This window comes from Psittacula echo, assembly GCF_963264785.1.
Source record: "Psittacula echo genome assembly, chromosome: 17".
Lineage (NCBI taxonomy): Eukaryota > Metazoa > Chordata > Aves > Psittaciformes > Psittacidae > Psittacula > Psittacula echo.
In genome coordinates, this window is record NC_137753.1 from 7,828,108 (window position 1) to 7,852,828 (window position 24,721).

Genomic DNA, 24,721 nt, shown 5'->3' on the forward strand with positions numbered 1-24,721 from the left:
ATTCCTAAGCAATGAACTGGGGAATCAACTAGAAAATATGATTACTCTCCATAATAAGATTCGGAGTTGAGCTGCATCTTCGACATGCCAATTTAGCAGTCTCGTGGGAGGAATCTGAGCCTGGAGATGGAAATTCACAGTGCACAGCCAGCCTTGCTGCTTGCCCTTGCATCAGTCTGTCGTGTTCTGAAGACTACTCAAACAGTTAATGAAAATCACACAAAAGCTGCTTTTTTTTTTGTTGCCCAAGCTGATAAATCAGTGTTTTCCCACCTCGTGATGGTGCACACTGGGGTAGCAGCCTCATCTGGAGGTTTTCCTTGCTGTCTGCCTGGTGAGTGGTGGCATCTCTGGTCTCCTTGAGCCTGAAAAGCCATCTCCAAGGCTGTTCTGCAGTAATAGATGAAGACATGCTGATGGCTTCTGCACAATGACTACAGCACAGCCACTGCTTTCTGCATTTCCATAGTTATTGTTTAACCTGTGAACACCCCGTAATGGTCCCGTGTGATCTGTAAAATGGGCCCTGTGAAGATAACATCCTTTGGTAAAAGAGTAAACATTGTCACAGGCTGACATAAATACACCAGGATGTGTTCCAGGGCCTGCTGCAAGCCCATCTGGTGCAGGATGGAGTGGATATGGAGGCAGGGTCTCTGAATTGGGTTAAAACAGCAACAGAGCATCTACAAAGGTACCTCCTCAGGCCGAAGTCTTCAGAAGCGTGTCCTGCAGTGCTGCGTGGGGCTGGCTCCGGGCTGCAGTTTGTATGTTCACACCTTGTGCCGGGTTTGTGATGATTTAGGTGAAAATGCAGGAGAATCGGAGGTGGAAGGAACATCAGTTTTCCACTCAGACACACTCATCATGGGAGGAGAGCAGCAGTGTGTCTTAATGAGCTCCTTCTGTGTAGACTCAGGTGCCTTTTAAGAACAAAAGGGACCTTTTTTGCCTCCTTTCTCTTCCCCTTTTTAATGAAGCTTTAGCAGCTTAAAATTGAAAGCAGTTCTGTTTGGTTTTTTTAAGCACACTTAGATCTGAAGTGAGAGCTTCCAAATCTGATTCAGAATGTCCTGAATGTGCTCTCATCTCAACACTGAAAAGCCAGCTTGGTCCAAACATCTCTAGAAGGAGCTGGAATAGATGGTGTGCACTGCTGTCTGCTGGATACCGGTGGCTCTCTCCATAGCCTTGGGTGTGTGTTCCTCCTGGGTATCGCTCTATCCAAATGGAAGAGCTTGTCTGTCTTTGGTTGTCCCCTGATGGAAATGGGAGCTGGCTTCCAACCAAGTTCTTGTCACGGAGGTGGTCAGGTGCCCGATCAAAGCTGGGTCTGAAATGATCTTTTAGCTCAGTGAAAAGACTGCTGCAGGATGGTAAATCATGAGTTCTGTCTCTTAGCAAGTGGTGAATCACCTTCAGCTTCTCCCCAGGCACAGACTGAGCTGGCTGTGTTTTCTGTCTATAGGATTCATTGACGATAACTCAGTGTCCTTGTCACAGATCTCCCCAACTGTGGTCTACGTGCCTGTGGTGAGATGCTTGCTGCTTCCGCGCAGCACAAAGCCCCGAGCTGTGGTCCCTCTGCCTCCATCCCCATTACCAGCAACGCCTGCCAGGAAGCACACAGAGGCTTATTGAAACGTTCCCTCTTCAGGCTCCCTGTGGCAGCTGTGGGTGACCTGTAATAGTTAATAGGGAAAAGTAAGAAAAGTAAATTGCCACGTTGTTTGGTTAAAGGAGTAGTTTATGGAGGAAAACAGTCTTCCGGCCTCATTAGCATCCTGACTGTGAGGAGAATAAAAGCTCAGGACGGACAAGTATCTCCCTTGTCTATGTACTCCAACATCTAATTTAACTTTAGGGGCTGTGTCTGTGTGTGAGATGATGCTCTTGGAAAGGCAGCTCAGTGTGCATCGAGGCAGCGAATTATCCACACAGGAACCACTGTACTCAACGCCTAAATAACCCTTTGGTCTTTTTCTAACTCTGAGGCAACTCGTTGGAAGCGTTGGTAGCAGAGAAGTTTTACCATCTTTAAAAAATAAACCCAGCTTCAGCACTGGTGCTGTAGTTCATAGAATCCTAGAGCAGATGCTGCACTGGTTGTGAGTATGGAGAGATCTGCTGGGCTTTGGCAGTAGTTGAGCTCAGGAAGCAGCTCTTCCTCTAGCTCCATTCAGGGATTACAGTCCCGTGGTTGTGCTGGCAGGTCATGCTCTTGCCTAGCTCGGGCCGGAGTGATGTTTGAAAACAAGCATTTAAAGGTGAAGCTGATCACCTTCAATGAGGGGGCAGCTTTCCTGGCGGTTATGGTGACGTTCCCGGTTGTGCTGTGGATGGTGCAGTGTTTGTGGCTGTGTCGTGCAAGGAGCCTCATTGGTCTGGTAGCACCTCAAGAGAAGGGGCTGCTGAATTCTTCACTGTTGTGAGGCCTCCTTTAGGTCAGTTCCTAAAAACAAAGTGAGAAACCTCACCCATCACTGCAGTGACATTCAAGGAGCCTGTTTTCAGCTCAGCTTTGCCAAACCTTAGCTTTGAGTTGCATCACAAGGAAAGCCATTAAAGTCCGGCTGTGTAAGGAGCTCAGCTGTGGAAAGTTTCATGCTCTTGCCTATGGAGAAAGGGCCCGGAGCACAGGTAGTCCCTGCAGACAGAGCACCCGCGTGGTGCCCGTCAGCAGCAATAGTGGCTTCCTTGGGCTGAGACACGGCTCGCGCCGGGCGTTGCGCTGCCAGCTGGGTTAGTCACAGGAACAAGCACTTTCTCCAGGGCGATGGGAGCCGTGAGTCATGGACCAGCAAAATAACATTTGCACATCTGGGGTTGGGAGCCTGTGGCAGGGCAGGAGCAGCTGCCAGCGGGAGCACAGGGATGAAGCCATCGAGGGGGCTGGACTGGCTGAGAACTGGCTTTGTGTTCTGGAGTCTTCATCAGGGCCTGTAGGGCCAGGCCAAGGGGAATGGCTTTAACCTGCCAGAGGGGAGACTGAGATGAGCTCTTAGGCAGAAGCTCTTCCCTGTGAGGGTGCTGAGGCGCTGGCCCAGGGTGCCCAGAGAAGCTGTGGCTGCCCCATCCCTGGCAGTGTTCAAGGCCAGGTTGGACACAGGGGCTTGGAGCAAGCTGCTCCAGTGGAAGGGGTCCCTGCCCGTGGCAGGGGTTGGAGCTGGAGGAGCTTTAAGGTCCTTTCCCACTCAAACCATTCTGTGGTGATGAGACTTTTTTTCTCCTCCCTGGTTTCAAGATTGTAACCTTTCAGGAGCAGGTGAGCTTTTGGGATTGGTGCCTTGACTGCAAGTCCTTGAATCCATGGCTGCTTTCTGTTAAAAATGAATTTCAAGCTGAATTGAAGCCAGTTGCTTGTGCAGACTGAGTTGTGGTTCAGGGGAGAAAGAGCAATCCCAGCACTTGGGATCATCTAAGAGACCTCAGGCCGTCTCTTGATTTCCACTGGGATGCTGTTTTCTGGAGAATGTGCAAAACCTTGGGGAGGAGGTTGTAAATTTGTGTTTCTCTGGAACCAGGGAGCACCAAGACTCCCAAAGCCTGGGAATGGTAACGTATTGAGAGCACTCTGCAGCATGGCAGGGCGACCATAATGTTCTGACTCTGCATTTTCTTCCATCTGCTGCCGAATACATGCAAAGCAGGGCTTGGAGCAGCAAAGCTGAGATGGGGAATTACCCTTTTATGTAAGAATGAAAAACTTGATTAATCGAGAGATTCGCCTGCAGTTGCGATGCTGCACGTCCTTAAACCGAATCCAAACAAATCCTGAAATCAGGCACGGAAAGGAACAGGCTGGAGCAATTCCTCTGCAGAGAGCACTTCGTGGAGCCTATTGCCACCGGTATTTTCGAAGCAAATCTGTGGATTATGCTTTGAGCTGGAAGAAAAACCCGCCCTGGAGATGGAATTCGGGGGCTCCGTGTGTAGCATGTAGCAACCTGGTAGTGTGCATCTGTGTAGGTTGGTGGATAAAGCATTGCAGCACATTGTACTTGATACAACACAGCCCAACACGCGGAGTTTCTACTGATTTCCAACCTTTTCAGGCGTCAAACGTAGTTGTATTTATTCTGATCTGCTTGGGAGAGCAAAATCAGTGTGATCCTGCCATGTCTATTCGTCTTCCCGAATCAATTTTGAACCCGTGAGCCAGTTTCAGCTCAACTTGAGGGTGCAGGGGATGCTCATGGTCTCAGAGATGAGATGTTCCTTTGAGTTGTGTGAAAACAAGCGGTTTTAATAGAGGAGGGAGGCTTGATTAGTGGCCCCATGGAGAGAGAAGCTGCAGTGAGACTGCAGCTCTTATTAGACATTAAAGAATCCACATGGGAAAGAGGTGTTTCTGACCGTGGGAAAGGCTGCAGTGGGAACTGGCAGTTATTGGACGCCGGAGAATTCGACCTCAAGACATGCATCCATAAGAAATGAGTCTTCATTATTCCTGCTCCCGAAGCCACTTTGATTTCTATATTTTTAATAACACGTACAGCAATGGGCCCTGCTGCGGGTGCTCCATGAGTATCCTTCATTGTCCAGAAGTGACAGCTGGGAAAAGTGACTTAATACCACAGGGTCTGCCTCTTTCCTGGCGTTGGGAACGAGCAGCTCCTGTGGCTCAGCTGCACTCGGGCAGCTTCACCTCGGGAATTTCGGGTTCAGCCCTTCATTACAGCTCGGGCAGGATCTGCCTCCTGACAAAGAAGCCCTGTGGCCCGCAGCCGGTCTGATGCAATGCTGGGCTTGCCTGACGTTGCAGGGAGCTGCTGGCTTGGGCGAGGATGTGCAATGCAGCCCAGAGAGGTGGTGTGTGGAGTGCTGAGGTCAAGCTGAGGCTCTGCCATTATTCATACAGCCTGATGTAATCCCAGTATCCCAAGCGTGGATTTGTCTCCCCTCTGTCATCTTCACCCTGAAATGTTGCTTAGGGCTCCCTTTGGGTGTTGGTGTGTACCTCGAGGAGGGGGTGTACCAATAGTCAGGTTACACCTGATGTGTACACACCAGACCAGCTTATCTGTGGCAAAACTCTTGTCACGGGGATTGCAGAAGCATTACCTAATGTGTTGGCTATGGGAAGGTTGCTGCCCACAGCAGCAGCCGTGGATAAACTGCTCTGAATACGCTGTCTGTTCCCTCTCTGCTGGGACGTAATCGTTTCATTTGTGCATTAATCCCTCAGCAGTATCCAAAGGGTGACTTTGCAATAAAGGCAAAAATAAAATGTCTTAATTAGGAATCGCTCTTACTTTGTGTCTTAAAATGGAGCGTTCAGCTGAGCTGTAAAGCAAGAGGCGAGCGCTTATTTCAGCACAGAGTTATCTGCAGGACTATCTGATCTGCCCAGTGTGTTGTGCTTAAATACCAGGGGGAGCAGCAGCAGCAGCGAATGTGCCTGTGCTCGCTTTTTCATTTCCTACTTTGTCATCTCTCTGGGAGGGATTAGGGGCGCAGACAAAGCCCCGGCTGTTTGCGGTGCGTGGCAGAAACATGTGCTGTGTCTGTTAACAAACCCCGTTTGTAGCTGGGGATGGAGGGGTCCTGTGTGCTGCTGGGGGCTAAAGGGACCTGCACAGGGTAGCAGTGGAGTCATCTGGGGAGAGCTGTGAGCATCGTGCTGAGGACTCGCTCTGGCTGTGCTCTGTAACCCGGTTCATCGTTCCTGCCCCTGAATGTTGAGGTTTCCCTGAGGGTCTCCTGTTGCTAGGAGGAGAGCTGTGAAGAATGCCCTGAAGAACGCTGTTTTTCTCCCCCCAAAGGTTGTGGAGCCAATAAAGATCACTCTAAACAGGTTTTAAAGCATCTCAGATTGCAATCTAGAAAATTATGGGAGCTGGGTAATTAGGGCATGTTTCTGAATCACTGCTGTCACAAGGGCTGCTGTTGGTATGGCTGGAAACCAGCGCTCCCTGTGATACGAGGAGCTCTTGTTTTGCCTGCCTTTGGGAAGGTGAGGATTTTTAAAGCCTTGCATTGTGGGGATTTATCATTTACTGAGGAATTCTCCTGCTTGTGGTCATCCAGAGCTCCATCCTGGCTGCTCATGATGGCTTCTTGTTACAGAAGCAGAAATTTATCTACACCGATGCCTGCAGCACTGGCAGAAACCAGGAGGAGCTGGAAGCTGTTGTGCAGCAGGATGGCAGAGTTGTCATCATGGAGGCGCGATGGGATGACTTGCACAACTGGAGTGCTGCAGTGCATGGCTACAAATTGGTTGGAAGGGATAAGCAAGGGGGGAGAGGTGATGGAGTAGCCCTGTGAGTTCAGTAGTGTTTCGATGGTCTAGGGCTTGATGATGGTAATGCCAGGGTTGAGTGTTCATGGGCACAACACTGTAATGGATACAAGGTAGAGATCATGGTGGGAATCTGTTCTAGACCACCCAACCAGGAGGAAGAAGCAGACAAAATACCCTGTAAGAGCTGGGATAAGTCTCACAGTTGCTGGCCCTTCTGATGGGAGACATCAACTTACCATATATCTGCTGGAAAGGAAATGGCCATGGAGGTTCTTACAGTGTGAAAGAGAGCTTCCTGACCCAGGTGGTGAGGGAGCCAGCCAGGGATGGTGCCTGCTGGACCTGTTTGCCAACAGAGGACTGCGGGTGATGTGATGGCTGGAGGCTGACTTGGGCACAGTGGTCACAAAATGATGATGTTTTCAGTTCTTGGAGAAGTCAAAAGCAGGGTCAGCAGAACCAGAGCTTTGCCTTGGGCTGCCTGAGGACGGACATTGGCCTCTTTAGGGTCTTGGTTGACAGCATCCCTTGGGAGGCAGTGCTGAAGGGCAAAGCAGTTCAGGAAGGCTGGACATGCCTCAAGGAGGAGCTCCTCAAGGCGCAGGCAGCCTGTCCCCATGTGCTGGCAGTGATGACAACCAGCCTGGCTGAGCAGATTGCTCTGGGCCTTGGGGAAAAATGGGAGAGTGGATGACCTTTGGAAGAAGGAAGATAAGGAAAGCCAATACCGTACATTGATTCTCTTCCGGAGGCTGCTGGAAGCGCTCCATCCATTGCTGCAGCTTTTGTGCTAGTACCCTCATCCTTGTGGCTTTGGTCACTAAAACCTGTTTGGAGAAGGGTTACAAAATGGTGCTGTCAGGCTCTTGAGCAGGGCAGGTCTGTCTGTGTGTGTTGGGTAAATGCCCACAGGATCTCCACCACAATCCTGAGTAGGCAGTTTCCAAATCTCAGCATATATAACTGATGTGTCTGCACTGATTTCTGCTGTCCTGAGCGTGCTGGTTCCATGCGCTCCAGTGTCCTCAGGAGGGAAGGCTCCAGCCTTCAGCCGACCGTGGATCAGGCCTTTGGTTATGAGTTGTGTTGAGTTGTTCATGGATCACGCTGCTTTTGGTCTCCCCCGACCAGTGTCCATGCGTGTGTTGATGTATTTGTCCTGGCACATTGGAGATACCCTTTGACAAACTCCCTGGGGTTGTCCTACAGACACGAGTGTTGGGCCTCATCGCCTCACAGGTCCCTACGTTTGCTAAAGGTGACTTCAAGTGTTGTTTCCAGGATGCTGGAATGCTGCTTGTTGCTTCTGTCCAGATACATTGCAGTTAACTGGCAGTGTTTCCATCCCAGCCCCATGCTGGTGATGCTCTGTCTTTGGTTTTGGTGTCTGCTGCAGACCAGCTGCTTTGTTTATGGTAGGACCCAAGGCCAGTAATGTGATCTGTGCATTTTTGGGTGTTTTTTGCTTAAATTCCTTTATTCTTGTTGTATCTATGAGCTCTTAAGTCTTCTTCCATGCTGGGCGCATGATGATACAGGCAGAGTTGGAACTGAATGCTCTGCATTACTTGAAGCAGACTAATTCCCTGGGCTGCTCAGGTGGTAAAATACTGTCTGGTATCACTCCTGATGTGAAATTCCCTTTCTAAAAGAAATTGAGAAGTATGTAAGCATTTTTCATGGCAAGTAAATTATGGGGCTGTATTTTCTTTATCGATGCCCTCATTGTGATCATAGTGCCTCCTTCTTTCGGAATGCCAATGTAGAGACACAGGTTCCTCAGTGTTGCTGGCTCAGACTTCTAATATTAAACCCAGTGACTATTAAGCCCCGGTGACGTGAATGTCTGTGGTAGCAGAAGACCCTCGAGCTGATGGTCATGGAGTTGAACAGACTTCAGCAGCCTGGTGGCAAAGCCCCGTGGTGCTGGTGATGGCAACTGCTTCACGGCAGCTTCAGTGTTTGCCCGTCTTGTCCTTCCCTGTGTCTGGAGCAGAACCACACGGAGAAACGCAGGACTAGAGGAGCCCCGAGCATGGGGCGTTTGGACTGAATCAGGGTTAGGAAGGAGGAGCGAGGCGCAGACATCTGGAGAAGTATTATTTCAGGTCACATTATGTAGTTACGAAATCACAACAAAGGGAGAGGAATGGGATTGGCCCAGAGCAGCTTCAAGCTGTGCGAGCGCTGCACTGAGTAGCACAGGCCAGGGCTTGCCTGGCTCGTATCGCACTGCAGGAGGAAGGAGCTGGAGCGTGGCAAGGAGAAGCTGTCCTGCTGCTCGCATGGCTAAAGGTGTCCAACTGAACCCAATGTATGCCGATGTCGGGCTGTATGAGGACATCTTGTCTGATCATGCTCTTAATGGGTGGTGCAGGAAGAAGCACAAACCCCTCCTGTGTTGTTTTTGATCTTGCAGTGTCTCTGGAGCACAGTGTTGTGCTGGCTTCTCAATGGAAATTCAGCGAAGTCTTTTGCACTGAGCTGTAGCCAACCTGCAGAATTCTGTGGGGTGAAAATGGTTGGGTAAAAAGGTCATCAGAGGAGCTCAGTGTGAGAAACAGGGAGGTAACATGAGTTAGACTGGGATTTGGTTGGAGTTAAACCCCAAAATCTCCCCTGATTTCAGCCTACTTTTTCCTGTCATACAGATACCAGCTCATAAAGATCCTTATCCTTATACTGCAGTTAAATTTTGTTTGAAAGCTGTCGGCTTTCTCGTAGTCCATCCTTTGTTTAGAAAATGCTTTCCCTTGGGAATAGCAGAGACTGTGTAGAAAAGTCGATGTTTGGAGCAGGGACCTGGGATGAAACGGTTGGTTAGAAATGAGAAGGCCAGGAGGGTGCTGAGCGTTGAGGGTGTAGGGTGAGGGGTCTGTGGCTGTGTCTGGGCCACACATTGCCCCTGGGGAGGAGGAACCAGCCTGGCCTGGCATTGGCAGAGGTTGTGCTTCCCAATGGGAGGAAGAGCTGGGGAGGGGGAGGAAGAGCTGGGGAGGGGGAGGAAGAGCTGCGGAGCAGGAGGAAGGGCTGGAGAGTGAGAGAAACATGCCAAGAAGCCATGCCAAGAGCGCAGAGACGTTTCAGCTGCTTGAATACAGAGGTGCTTTGATCTGCGGTGAATAAACTGATCATACTTTAGTTCTGAATTCCTTCTCTTTGTCTGAAAGCGGGATTAGCGTGGCTTTGGCGGAGCAGTGATTATCCAGCAACTTTCCTGCTCTCAAAGGGCCGCTGGCTCTGTGTTTACAGCTGGGTGCTGGTGGAGGGGCTCAGCGACACCAATGGCTCCTTCACATCCTCGTCTCCTCTGCTTGGGTTGGACTGTAAACCCCCGCCGAAAATCCTTATGGAATGGAGCAAATGATTAACCAGCATGAGGGAAGAGGCACTGAAAGCCTTGTTTTCCTTAGGGCTGCAGGTTCGGAGCCAAGCGAAGGCGCCTCTTTGTTGTCTGCCAGCGATTGCAACACGCAGCCTTCTTGGAAAGGGCTGACGCACAGGTATAGAGATAGGAGGTGAGGGGCAGAGGAGCTGCTCTGCGAGCGTTACCAAAGGTCGCAGCGATGCCTGCCCTGGTCTTTTGTCCCCTCTTCCCAGCCCCCGGCATCCGGACAAAGGTTGCTCCTCGGAGCGTGTTCGCCTCCATCTTTACTTGGATCCGCAGAATGGATTCCAGACAGAATCATGGGCTGTGTTTTTTTACCTCTCGTAATGTATTATTCTGCTGCAGTAAACCCGTGTGGTGATGCAGCACTGCAGATCCCCCCTCCTCTCCTCTCGATGCAGTCAGCCCTCCTCCCGGCAGCATCTGCCAAGACGGGAGCAGCTCGGAGAGACGCCAATGGGTGGGGACAGGCCGGAACACCAGACGGATTAATGCTCGCGGTGGGGGACCGCGGATGTCTGTAATCACAGGACCACGCTGGGGCAAGGAGGATGCAACCCTTCCTCTGCAGCAGCTGTCCTTGAGCGTGCAGGGTGCGCTGCTGCTGCCGCCCGGGTTTCTTTCATCCCCCCCCTCCTGCTCCCTTTCTCCTTTCAGCAAAGGTGATTGTCACAGATCAGCCTTGGGGCTCATCAAGGGTGCGGTGCAGGACAGGAAACATGGCAGTGTCTGCGTGGATGGGTAATGGGTGGGTTACAATGAGTGGGGTGACTTAGGACTGCAGTGGGATGCAGGAGGAGCCTCCCCCACCCATTCCTTATTTAGGGAAAAAGCAGTAAAATAATATTTTATTAGAATAAATTTTTACATGAGTGGCAACCAAAATGTACTTTTCCCAATATACAAATTGAGCCCCATCCAAAAGAACTGCGTGTGTGTTGGGTGAATTTGTTGGTTCATGGCATGCACCTTACATGGATGTTCTGCATCTTCTGTGCTCTCTGAGCAGCATTAGCTCAAATGTTTGAACATTTGAACGCATTCTGGATCTTGTGCAGCAAAAGGAAAGATAATTGAGGTCTGTCTGTGTAGGTGTTAACAACAACCCGTACATGGTAGGGTTTCAGAACAGGGAAGTGAAAGCACTGCCAGGACAGTGAGTGAGAAGAGAACGCGTTCTGAGCCCATGTCTGATGGAGCTGGCCGGCAGTACTGCGTAGGAAGTCAGCAGGAGGAAGGTCAAATGGGATTTTGGGTTTTTGGAGTGATGCAAAAATGCTGATTCCTCCCTTGTCATGCACCAAGTATGGGCTGGTGTTGCCAGAAACAGACCATGTAAACAAGGAGCAGGAGGAAGGTACATGTTGTAACCAGTCGCTCTGTACCTGCACTGCTTAGGAGAAACGTCAGTGGATGTCAAGAGTTGGAGCACTCTCTGCTCTGACATCTTCCCTTTGCTATATGTGGAGAATTAGTGCTGTAACACGCATTAGAGGGGGATGCTAATGAAGATACTTGATTATTTTTCATATTTCTTGCCATTTATAAGTGCTTATTTTCAAATAACCCCTTTACTGTTTTCCTTCCCCCTTCTTCCTGGCCTGTTCCTTCTCTCTTTACACTTGCCACGTCCCTTTTTCCCTTGCACAGATTTTAATGACCATATCCTCTACTTTTCTGGTCTTTCTAATCTTGCCTTCAAGGCAAGATATAACCATATCCAGCTTCAGAAGAATGTAGACTGAGAAGTATCTTCCTTGCAGTCCCATTTGCTATTACTTGCTCATTGCAGCTTTTAATTGGAGTGAAAACTAACCAGTGCATCAGTTTGGCATCACAGACTGCTGAGAGTTACCAACACTGTGCTGTACCCATGAGGACAAAGGCAGCAAGCTCTGCTCTGGACAGCTTCGAGGCAGCCTTACCTTTTTGTGCCTAATTTGGCACTTTCGACATCAAAGATGCTCTTGTTTGTGCACATGTTCCTTAACAGATAGTGCGCTGTGTTTGGTGGAGTACAACCCAGAGAAAGATGAGGTGTAAATCCAAAGCAGATTAGATACAGAGTCTAGTGGGTCAGGTTGGAAGGGGAAGGCAGCAGTCAGGCAGGCAGGCTCTCAAATCCTATTCAGGGATTAGTCATCCCACAACAATGGGGGAGATGTAAAGGTGTGTGGAAAGCCATGTGTGCTCCACAGAAAGGCGGCTGAGGGAGCTTCTCCCTCCGTGTACAGCTCAAATCACCTTTTCTTGTCTAAGATCTGCTTACGGCTGTTCAGCATCGTTCTGCCTCTGTGAACAGGGAGGTATGAGGAATTCTTCGTAGTGTTCACAGATATTCCTTGATCGGTTCTATATTTGTGTGTCAGTTTGTCAGTGCGCTCAAAAATACGCTTTTGGCCTCTTTCTCTCATGGATTTATTAATTAAAGGCATTTAACCTGCTTTGCTCAAAATGTAGGTGAAATGAGCAACCAAAACGTGACCTGCAGCTCTTGGCTGTGGCTGCATTCATACTTCCAGTTTTATCCTTTGTGCTGTGAGTTGACATGAGTTGTGTAACAACATCTTTACGTTGGTTTTTCTTGTGTGCACAGGCGAGTTTGGGTTTATTGTTTGGTTTACGTAGACATTTACTCATCTGTTTGCACCTGAGTTGCAGTAACTTGACATACATTCAGCAGGGTGGTGTCACATTCCCATCAGCGTTCCTCAGTGTCCCTGTTGTGCTTCCTGGTCCTTGTGGGGGGGGTCTAAGCTTCAACCCCAAGTGCAGCCTGGCCCAGGGGTGCCTTGTAGCTAAATGGGTTCGAGATCAGAAACAAGAAGTAGCATAAAGACTCTTGTTTCAGTGCTGAATGGATTAAATATAGATGGGAGTAGTGGAATTGCTGTGTCAAGGTCATTTTCTGAAGAAAATCATCAGGATGTCATTATATTTTTAACTGATAGTGACACAGTTTTGTTTTAATTGTGTCTTGCTCGTCAGATCAGAAGTGAGAAGGGCTGCTCTAATTGCTGACACTTTCTGTTCCTCCAGCTCTGGTGTTATAAAAAGGGTGAGCTTGCGGTAAGCAACCGAAAGGGAGGAGGTTGAAATGCAGTAATGGAAAGTTAAAATGGCTTTTTCCCCTCCACAAATGGCTTTTTCCCCTTCTGAATACACCTCTGCCAATCTCCGCTGCGCTTCGCGATTGATTTTCCTGCCGCGTGGGAAGGGCAAACGGTTGGAAATGGATGTTGATTTTACAGGAGGCAGTGTTATTAATCGCGGGCTGTTTCCACCAGCACTAATATTCCTGCTCTGCTTTGCTTTTCTTCCAGATATGGACGTGTTGAAAGTGTCAAAATCCTCCCTAAGAGGGGGTCGGAAGGCGGAGTGGCAGCGTTTGTGGATTTTGTGGACATCAAAAGTGCGCAGAAGGCACACAACTCTGTCAACAAAATGGGAGATAGAGACCTCCGGACGGATTATAATGAACCAGGAACCATTCCCAGTGCTGCTCGGGGATTGGATGATACAGTTTCCATAGCATCTCGTAGTAGAGAGGTTTCTGGGTTCAGAGGAGGTGGTGGGGGGCCCACTTACGGCCCCCCCCCATCGCTTCATGCACGGGAAGGACGTTATGAGCGGAGACTTGATGGGTAAGTTCCAAGGTTTCTCTAGGCAGGTATTTTGTATTTGATATGGTGAGAAACACAAACTCGTATCTAGGGCCCCCAGATGGATTTAAAATTTTGGGAATTATCTATGTTTCCTATTTTGGGTTGGAAACGGAAGTGATGTCTATCCCAGTGGCTGGTACCTTGTGGATCCATAGAGGATGTTTTCCGCAGCTGGTTGGATATCTACACTTGAAATAAGGTGGTTTTAAGATGGAAGATTTCCTTTGGCCAGCATCGATATTGGAGTTACTCTTTTCTAGAAGTAATGATTCCATTTCTTGGATAATATTAAGGCCTTGCTCGGATGTATTCCTGCTGCCAGATGGAGCTATCTTACTCTACAACATGTGGTGAAGTTCTCTGTGGAGTATCTTCGGAATACTAGAACCTAAAATTGTGTGAAAGCTCGATGCCTAGTTCTCAGCTCTCACTATACGCAGTGGGTATGTTAATTGGATTGTCACCACAAAATTCCTAGTAGACTCTAATGATACAGCCCCTTGGATTCTACAGACAACACTTTAGCCATGGAGATAATGCTTGGATGGAGAAGACCGAAGGCGGCTTGTGATGGTTCCATTTTGGATCTACATCATTTCCAAGTTATTGGGATTATTCTTTCTGATGGTATTGGCAAAAAGATGATGGACATTACTAAATTTTGGAAATTATAGCTTTTTTTTTTAATGCTGGGATAAGAACTACTGCCTTGAATTTATTGGATGGTATACAGTCAAGACGCCAGTAGCCATGGGGAGTGGATTACTATCTAGTCTCTTAAAAAGCATATTAAACATACTTTAGCTTTAAGGACATGGTGCTAATACCAGTTTGTGGATACACCAGTGCAAAATGACTGGGCTGGATGGTTACAAAGGTTACAGAGGATGCCTGCTGGCCAGCAGCGATGAGAGCCCTGCAGCATTGGGTGATCTTCTACCAGCTGCTTGATTCAGACGTAGGGCTGGAAATGAAAGTAATGGATCTATTTAAGTGCCTACTGTCTCAAGAAAGAAGTCTGGGGGTTTCAGAGTTACGGTTTCAGTCTGGGACTGCTTCCTTCCAGTGGAATTTTCTTTTTTTTTCTTTTTTTTTTTCTTTTTTTTGTCTTGTCACTAAGATTTTTTAAAATTTTTTTCTTGTTGGTTCATCTAAAATATCATTTGACACCCTTGCCCATTAAGAAGGTGGATTACCCCTGTAAGAGGGGCCAAAATTGGGGAAGTTATGTTCACAATTCTCTCCCTAGATTTAATTGGGAATATAGGTCGTGTTTCCACACTTGGAAAAGGTTGGTATGTCCTGCCCTGTGTATCTTAGCCCCTCTCCTAACCCAAGTCAAACCCTCTCTTTCCACTAACTCCAGTAGTACTTAGTACTAATAGATAAATCCAGAAGCGCTGTAGCTGTTAGATTTCCAGCTCTGCTAGCTCCTCTGTCTGTCTTCTGTGTCCTTCTCATGGATAAGGATTTTGTGTTCTTTTATGTCAGCTGTATAGCAGTAACCCTCTAGAAAATACTGCTTTTTCTCTTACCTCATTAAAGCAGCTTTCACTGATTAACACTGTAGGATGCTAAATGCAATGGTTGATATAAAATTGTTGATCTTGGTCCTTCAAAAGGGGGGGAAAGAGACATGTTTCTGTGGCAGATCCTGAAATCCAAAATGCCATTGTTGCGAGCAAGACATAATGCAAATAGAAAGGCAACAATGAATTTTGAGTGGATGTATATAAGATAATAATGTTGTGTTGCACTGGCTGGGTAGCTGCTTATATAATTTGAGAGGAAAAATGCAGGCAAAATACGAACTAGCTCTGTCGAAAGCTTAAAAATGAGATATAACTTAACAACAGAGGGTGAATATATTTAGAGCATTAAGGATCTAGTGATTCATTGGAGGAGGAATGGAGGGACCTTCCTGAGGTGCTAATGGGAAAAGATTCAAATCCCATTTTCAGTTCATGAAAGCTACCTGCACTGTTGCTGCCATTTTAAATAGAAGACAGAGCTGTGATGCAGGAGAGGAGGAGGAAGCACGAGGCAGAAGTGGGTTATTAGGATTCAGGGGATTGAAGTGACTAATAATTGATTCTGAAGGAAGAATCAGAGAAGGCTGAATAATAAAAAGGTTGAAATGTCCTTCATGTGGTGGATAATTAAATTCTTAAATTAACTTTGCCCACTTAGAATTTTACAAGTATTTTTTAAACCCTGGACGTGATCGTTCTCGATTCTTTCATTCTGTGGCTGTAACTGAGACGTACCGTCCCGGTGCTTGTCTAAATTAGACGACTAAACTATTTGTGATGCTCTTTTAACTTTTACCTGTCAGTTTTACTGTCTCTTTATTTGAGAGATCACAAGAACTTTCTCAGAACACGGAGCCTTTCTCGATTGATGTGCAAAATGTTTGAAATACCAAAACAAAATGGACTGTAGCTCCTTGAGAGCAGCTTGAGAGGGTGTAAATTGTGTGATGGCAGTAACAGCAGCAGAGTCAACAAACAAAAGTACCTGCTGAGAAATGTAATTCCCACTCTTTACGCAGGGTTTTAGTATCTTCTGGAGGCCTGCATCCTAGAATTGAAGTATCCTGATGTTAGGGATCAAGATGTTCCTTTAGCTGATGAGAATGGAGTGTAGCAGCCTGAGAACAGCAAAATTCCCTCTGAGAGGATGAACTGCTTTAGAACAGCAACAAGAAACCCCCTAATTTACTGGGTCTTCTCTCTGGGTTGTGCTACCCCTTTTGAAAGCAGCTTCTTACCTTTGGGTCATGCTTTGCACGGAGGCTTTCATGGCTACTGCCCACCTTGCCATGCCATTTTTGCAGAAGGATAATAAGAAGAGCTCCATTAATGAGCAAATTCCAGAGATTTTTTTGAAGCTCTTAAGCAAAAATGGAGGGAAAAGAAAGAAATTGTTAATTTTGATGCCCACAAACGTGAAGTTTTTCCTTTTTATTGACTTTAAAAGAAAAGAACCCACAACTTAAATGAGGATTCTGCACTGAAACAAGTGATATTTTTTCCCTGTGCAGGCAAGATGCTGGTCATGAAAGCCCGATACGGTGATTAAAACAAGATGATTGCTCAGCTTGATTGTATATGAATATAACTTTGAAGCCAAGTAAGATGTTTTTAAGTTTGTCAGCGTTTGCTTGATAGGTTATTGCTGTTTAGTGGAGAAGCAGCCGCAAAAATAAGTCCAGTGCTGACGTGAATGTTTGCATGATTTGTTTGGAGTTGTGCTTGCCGCTTTCTGATGGAATATTTTTCCCCCCTTCCTAAATGCAGGGCTTCAGATAACAGGGAGCGTGCTTATGAACATAGTGCCTATGGACACCATGAGCGGGGGACGGGAGGATTTGATCGGACGAGACATTACGATCAGGATTACTATAGAGATCCTCGAGAGCGGACTTCACAACACGGGCTCTATTATACTTCTCGGAGTCGAAGTCCAAACCGTTTTGATGCTCACGACCCCCGTTACGAACCTAGGGCCCGGGAGCAGTTTACATTGCCCAGTGTGGTACACAGGGATATCTACAGGGATGATATTACACGGGAGGTACGAGGCAGAAGGCCAGAGAGGAATTACCAGCACAGCAGGAGCCGGTCGCCGCACTCATCGCAGTCCAGGACACAGTCCCCGCAGCGCCTGGCCAGCCAGGCAGCCAGACCCACCCGCTCCCCCAGCGGCAGCGGCTCCCGGAGCAGGTCTTCCAGCAGCGACTCCATCAGCAGCAGCAGCAGTACCAGCAGCGACAGGTAGGTCCTGACCCAAAGCGACCGTTCCCTGGGTGTTGCGGGTCGTTTCCGAGGCGCAGTGAGGAGCTGTGAGCCAGGGCTGTGGAAACAGAAGGTGTTTGGTGGCAAAGCGTTACTGGTGTAGAAGTAAAGTGGTGTGAAAGGCAGAAGGGCTGAGTTGGCACGAAACGGATCCGAGGAGAATGGTGTTGCCGTGGTTAATTATTTTCCATGGTGGATCTGTGCAGCATCCATCAGGCACTGGCTGGGCAGCGTGGGGTGCACGGATGCTGCCTGTCTGTGTGAGGAGCGGGGAGCTCTTTTGTTTGCCAAGTGAAGGAATGAGCAAGTTTTAAGGTCAACTGCATTTTACAGGACGTGCTGTAAAAGACTTTGGGAAATGATGGATGGTGGCGTTCAGTTTCCTCTCGTTCCTGTCGCCGCCAACATTTCCAAGGTTGATCTGTTCCATTTTTCCCCTGTTGCCTCGCAGCAAAAACTGCAGACTTGGAAGAATTAGAAAGAAATCATAAATCCAAGTGTGCATTTCCTACTGATACACCCACGGCCTTGGTTCTGCTTTGCTGGGGCTTTATAAACTAGTCCAGGGGAAGAAAAAAGCGCTGGAGCTAATCATTGGAATTCTGGTAATAATTTGAAAGGACGTGTTGGAATGCCTCATGGATATTTAGCTTTTTAAGAATAAATTCACCCTAAAAGTGGAAAGCAAGAAGGTGCCATTGCACCCGGGAAATGTTGGGTGAAGAGCTTTGAGGGGTTTGCAGAGTTGGAAGCGTGTCCAGCGTGTCCTTTGTGTGCCAATTGTTTTCCAAAGCTGAAAGCACTAATTCAGTGATTATCAGTGTAATTAACAGTTGGGGTTTGATTATCGCTGCAAATGGAATTCTGCCACGGGTAACTCTCGAACTTGTTTTATAAACTCCTGACGTGCTCGATGCTGAAGTGTTGGGAAGGGTTGGATGGGCTGGTGCTGGGGAGGGCAGACAGAAGGAAGGACGAGGAAGTTGAGAGCCGTGTGAAGATTTATTTACTCCTTTTAATTCCTGTTTTCTCCTCCTGGATTTAGAAATCCAGGTCCTGGCTTGGCTGGAGAGCAGGTGAGGAGAGAGGCTCCTCTAGAATGACTGAGAGGGCTTTGGGCTGCTCTGCTTATTTCTAACACCTCTCTCTGAATGAGACCTCAGCACTTGGAGGAGGACAACCCCTTGTCAAAGATCTTTCACACCTATTACAGCTTAAAAAAGGCTGGTGAGACTTGCATTGGTCTGTAATAAAAAAAACCCCGGAGAAGATGAATCAAAAGGAGGTCTGGTTACATTTAAGGTTAAAAAAAATCCCAAGCAGGGAGAAATAAAACCTCTCTCCTCTGGTGCTCCTTTGTGCATTGCAGAATGGGTAGAAGGGAGTCCAAGAAACTTGTCATATTTATGAAATGTCATTGTTGGGAGGTCGAGATGGGATGAAATCATGGTTTGAATTTGAGAGGACTGAACATGATCCCACTGGAACAAGGGCTTAGGATTAATCAGAAGAAAAGCAGCGTCTGCTGTGTGCTTCAGCATTCCATCTTGGCAATTTCTGGTTGTAGTAATGGAAAACTAGATAATGCTCTGGGAGGAAAGGGAAATAAACATACTTTTTTCCTTATTAATGCAGAAATTCAGTAGAGCAAGTGGTGGATTCTGGTGTATTGAATTCTGAAGGCTCAGAAAGCAGATTTACATGTTTCTAAGCAATGAGTTAGAGATGAAAAAATATTTATAGCTTTATTTTGTAAAGCAAAACCCCAACTGGCCTTAAAGCACAAGTGGACTTTTCTGTTTAATTTTTAACACACTTTGAATTCAGCCTCAGACCCCAGGGGAGCAAAAGCCACCTTGACCCCTTCTCACTGTGCAAGATGCGCTTAGGGATCATGTACCCAAGAGCAGGCAGAAACTGAGTCCCATTTCTATAGCCTGGGTAGTAAATTCTGTCTGTGTCATCCCTGGATTTCTTTACCAAATCCCCTTATTTTTCATTCCTGGAGTGGGATTTACCTGGAATAACTGAGAGTGGTTTGTTGTTGTCTGAGGAAGAATTACTTCTTGCAAATCACATAGTATTTCTCAGGGATTTTAGCAACCTGGAGATCCTCTTATGGCTTTATTCTAAGTGGAAATGGCTGATATTGTGATGCTATGAAATTATTGAGGTCTTTATATTTGTCACTCAGGTCTTGTCCTGGCCCTCCACCGGCAGGCTGGAAGAGGCAAAACACGTTTTGCTCACTTAGAGGTGGGTCCCTGTTTGGGGACAATGGGGAACTCGGTGTTAAGATGCTTGGGAGTGTTATTGTGTGTGGCACCATCCTTCAGGCACTGTGAAAACCAGCAGAAAGGTGGCAAAGGAGAAGTTGGGCCTTTATTCCATGTGCTTTTCAGAGAGCTGCATGATGTAAATATGATTTATGTTAAATGGAGATGATTTTCCTGGACAGTAACATGAGGAAAGGTGCTCTGCAGGTTGTTTAAAGAAAAGAAAGATGAAAACCCCTTTATTTTGTAAAGGTTTGTTGTGTTGGGCTAAGCTTTAAATGTGTATTTGGAGGCCTTTGCAGGGGTGTGTAATGAGAGCTGCACAGGGGTGATGCAGAAGATAAGACCAAAAAGATCATGGTAAAAATAACCCGTTCTCTGCAGCCGGGCTCTGTTCAGTGTCCTGAGGCCTCAGCAGTTGCTGGTGGCTGTGGATGCTTGAGCAGGAGCCGCTTCCGCACCCGGAATAGTTTGTGATTTGGAGTCGTCTTAACGCGAGATTCCTCGTATTCCACATTCATTGTGGAAGAGGGTCGTTGGGGGTTTTTAGCATCTTGGAAGTTTAAAAAACTTCAAAATGGTGTTGGAATCTTCTGCCACCACCAGCTTTCATTTCTCCACTTCCCCAATGTGAACGTGCACCGCAAATGATCCGTTAGCAAACATGTTGTCTGTGTTGTGTCATGGAAGAAGCAGAGTACGGATGGGAGCTGAGGGATCCCATTGGAAGCAAAGCACATTTTGCTTGTGTCCTGCCCCACCTCCTGGGAAAAATCCCCCCTTTTTCTGTTTTTTTGGGTAGAAAATGATCTTTTCTAGGCTGCTGCTCGAGGTGTTCCAATGTGCTGAAAATAATTTCCACACTTTTTTTCCTGCGTTCTGTAAAGTCAGGCGGTTCAACACGTTTCGTGCTGTTCCATGTGCTACTGATTATTTCTAACTCTTTGCTGCTGTGCCGCCCCCGGCCCCGACCAGCGGGACGTGTCGCTCCTAAACACCGGGTGAGGTACCTCGTCCGGACAGGATCTAAACTGATGCACGGGATCCTTGGGTTTCCTAGAAGTGATGGTTCAGAATGTGAAAGTATGAGCACTGCGTGCGTGCGTGTGTGTAAAGTCACAGATCAGTAACCTGAGGTTTCCTTTTGAACCTTCTCTAATGTATTTTTATACTCTTCATCAGGGACTGGAGCGATAGGACAAGGGGTGATGGGTTCAGACTGAAACAGGGCAAGTTTAGGCTCAAGATAAGGCACAAGTTCTTCCCTGTGAGGGTGCTGAGGCGCTGGCCCAGGGTGCCCAGAGAAGCTGTGGCTGCCCCATCCCTGGCAGTGTTCAAGGCCAGGTCGGACACAGGGGCTTGGAGCAAGCTGCTCCAGTGGAAGGGGTCCCTGCCCGTGGCAGGGGTTGGAGCTGGAGGAGCTTTAAGGTCCCTTCCAAGACAAACCAGGCTGGGATTCTGTGATTTGTTTAGAGTGGTTATTTGGTTGATGTCGATGCTGGATTGCTACTACTGAGGTGAATAATTTCCTATAGCTTGTAAAAAAGATTTGCTCTGGGATTAAAATAACAACTTCAGCTTTGATGCAAAGTGACTTAATGTATGTTCCCCAGGATCTAGGAGAGCACAGTGCTGAAACAAAGCAGAGGTAGGAAGTTGCACGTAGAGATGTTTGAAAATGGATTTTAAAGTTCTAACAAGGAGTGGGCAAGTAATTAGAGAGTATCTTTTAAGTTTTTGATTGTGATGAAACTCTTTCTGGAGCAATGAGTTACAGTTGGAAAGGAACACGTATGTGTTATTTTATGTGTCTTAATATTGAAATAAACTGATGAAAAACACTGCCAAGAGAATTTTAATCATGGGAAAAACAGGCTCCCTGCAGCCTCACATGGAGGCTCCAGTGCATTCTGTTTTGTCAGGGGCTTTCATAGCCTGTTCAAACAACTGTGTGCGAAAGTAGCACAAAGTGAATTCAGTTTCATTGCATAATGCAAACCTTTCCCTACCATTGTCTTCATCGCCTCTTTCCCGCATAGTTTGTCAGCCAGCAAGTGATGAATCACTGACTTAGGCTGGGATTCAGGGCTCTTCAGTGGGTTCAGAGATGCCTCAGCTGAAAAATCGGGAAGAATGGAGTTAAATGGGGCTGTTGAGTCTTTATTTCAGAATGTGTGCGATGGCCTTTGCTGATGTGAACTGATTCCATCTCAGTTTTGCACTGCAGAGATAACGTCAGTGGTTTTCATCTCTTCTGGCAGGCTGAGAGGGTTGAGCACGTTCCTATTTATGTGCGGAGGAGAATTAGGCAAAGATTGAAAGAATAATAAATAAATTACATGGAGTAGGAAGCTTTCTTTTCACTTACCACAAAGGCAACAGTAAATCCTGTAATAGTCAGGTGCAGCAACACCTCATCTTCACCTCCTGTTCCCATGCAGCCCTGTGCCGCTTTGATGTTCTCTCTGTGCAGGGAAACGTGAATTAAGGGAAGGAGAATTAAAAACTCGGGGTTTGTTACCGACTGTCGAGCGTTTTCACTTTGTTCTTCCTTGTGTCTCTGTTCGTGCCAGCCTGCGCTGCTTCTCATCTAAATATAACCCACTCCATCCTCTTCAACATCTTCCCTTACCCTTGGGACTGTATCGAGTGCTTTGAGATTGAGCAGATTTTCAATCCCTTTCAAGAAAGAGGAGATGTTTTTTGTGCTCAATATAACAAAGCAAACCTTTATATTCCCCTTTAAAAACACAGCCTCTGCACGCACACGTTTACACATAAATAGATGGTTCTATGGAATGAAATAGGTGATATATCGCCCGGGATCGCAGCTGGCCTAGCAGCAAACGGTGCCTCCGTCCCCTTGTCACCTCAGCCCGAGGGAGCCGAGGCCGTGCCCGCGGGGCTGGGGATGGCGCCGGCTCGCATTACCTCACCGTCAGCCATGAGCAGCGCGCCTTGCATGAGGAGGGTTTAACCTCGCTCCGAAACCCCGCCGCTTTAGGTCGCCTCGGAGCCCGGCTGTGATGGAAGGGGGACACGGAGGGGGCTCGGTGTGTTTGGGAGCGAAGGGCGGGAGGTTCCTTGCCCGCGGGCACCCGCAGCCCCGGCGGCCGCCTCAGCGAGCGCGGAGGGCGGGTTGTTTGTGCCGCAGAACCGGTCTGAACCGGCGGGAGCCGGCCGGGCGCGCCGCCCCTCAGCCGCGGCGGGGAGAAACACCTCAGGAAACACAAAAAATACGCGTTAGAAACGGTCAAAATGGTTAAAACAGAGCCCCAGCCCCTCGCTGCGGCGGGTTTAGCTCCTGGGTGAAGGGTTTTACCCGCGCAGAGAAACGGCAGCGCCTGTGTGGAAGCGAGGGCTGAGGTAACCGCCACGTTCTAGCTCGCTTTTTGTCCTTAAAACCTCCCTTCAGCGCCCGACGGAGAAATGAGCCCCCAAAAACCAGATCCGAAGATAAATATCATCTGATACGGAGCAGGTAGGACGCAGTTGTGACATAAACCCGAGATTTCTCACCGTTGCTAAGCCCTTTCGTGAGAACCCACCCCCCGTTTTATGTGAATACACAATAAAATCCTTTCAGAGGGTATCTTTATTTTGTACACAGTTTTCAGTGCGTGAGTGGCCCCAAAAAAGTGGAGGTTTTGCTTCAGTGAATAACACCCCCCCCTTCCGCAGTGCTCTCAATAATCGGTGGTAATTGCTGGCTCTGAATGGCAAAGCAATTAAGCCTCTTCCTAAATGTGCAGCAGTAGGTGTTTATCTGGATCTGGTCTGCCAGCCTTTGTTTCTGTAGCAGGGCCCAGGGGCCGCACGGCTGCTGTTTTGAAGGGCATTTGCTTTTACAGGCAAAGAAATCCATCTTTTTCCCTAAATAAATCTCGGGAAGGGAGTCTTTAAAGTGCATCGTGTTGGGGGTGGATGTGAAGGGAAAAGGGTCCTTTATTATGATGAGAGCTATTTTGATCGTCTCGTGACTTTATTGTATTGCATTCTCTCAAAGCAGTTGTTTTTGTTTAATGCTGTAAAAGCTTCTTGCAATTATATCCGAGTCTTTGTTAGCAAATACAGAGGTTTCTGGCAGCTAAATCCAGGCCCTGGTGTGAATGTGCCTTATCTGCGGAGGGAGGAGAGCCTGCTGTGTCTTACAAACATCTCCAGGTCACAGCTTCAGGTCTGCAGATCTGGTGTGAGGTTTGGCAATTCCAGGTCTTCCCAACCTTCTCCTTCAGGAACAGTGGGAAAAACCGGGGCCCTATGGAAGGCATTGCTCCCACCGGCGTCGGGGGATACGTTGTCCTCCTGAGCTTTGCGTTGGGCTGTTTGTTAAATCCACGGGAGCTGCTAAATGTTGATTATCATTAATAATAACCCTCCTGCAGGGAGGAAGGACTGGTGCTGCTGGTGGATGGGGTTTGACTTTGGGGTTGTGCGTGCGCGTGTTAACAAAATGGTCACTTCTAATTGCGTTTTTAAGGCTTTGATTTCCTTCCAAGTATTTTGCTTAATCATCTTGAGTGGGCTGAGGGAAGGAAAGAATTAGCTGAGGTCAGGGAAGTTGAAGCTGCCCGTGTTTCATCTCAGAAGCAGGGCTTCAACTGAGGGATCCTGAAGTCAGGAAAGAATCTGCCTCCTGTTCCCTTCCTGCAGCACACCCGAAGAGTAAGGGGAAATCAAACCCCCCAAAAGCCAACCAAAACCAGGGGAACTGTGTAGTGCTGGGGGCCTCCCGCTGTGGGAATGGTCCAGATTCCTCTTTCTTTGTGAGAAATACAACTGGGATGTGAATCATCACTAAAATAGATTAGAGGGATCATAGTCTAGAAGTGCCTGCTTGTCTGCGCGGCTGATGGAGTCTAGACAGCTCAGATGGAGACACATACATTACAGGCACCAAAAAGTGGGGGAGAGGATTCCCGACGTAAAGACCTTTGGAATAATGGGCTGTTTAATAATTTCTAATGAATATTCACACAGAGGGATGAATAGCAAAAGAGGAAGGTTGTACTGAATGCTTCCGGAAAAAACACTGGTCATTAGGATGATCAAAGGAAGAATCCAGCCGCCGCCTGTGTTCAGTCATACGTGTTGCCATTAAAGCACACAGAGCGTCCCTTCACATCTTAAAGGTCGGACTTGTAAAAACAGTGGTTTGGGGTTTTTCTCCCCAAAGAAGATGTTTCTGGCTCTGCCAGAGGTGTGGATGCAGGCGCTCTTGTACCTTCAGGTGGTGAACCTTCCCCTTTGAATCTCTTTTTGAGGTATTTCTGGGCATTAACCTTAAAAACAACTTTAGGTGGAACATGCTGTGCTTCAACTGTGGTCACAGGGATGTAAATAAATGG

At 47.7% G+C, this 24,721-nt stretch overlaps 1 protein-coding gene across 3 annotated transcripts in view; it reads left to right on the top strand.

Moving 5' to 3' along the window:
* Positions 1–24,721, top strand: part of SPEN (spen family transcriptional repressor) — a 67,106-nt gene that overhangs the window by 6,077 nt on the left and 36,308 nt on the right. For all 3 annotated transcript variants that reach the window (XM_080631328.1, XM_080631329.1, XM_080631330.1), the window contains exons 2-3: positions 12,959–13,279; positions 16,600–17,076. In XM_080631328.1, coding sequence (XP_080487454.1) covers positions 12,959–13,279; positions 16,600–17,076 — 798 coding nt within the window. The remainder of the gene's footprint in view (positions 1–12,958; positions 13,280–16,599; positions 17,077–24,721) is intronic.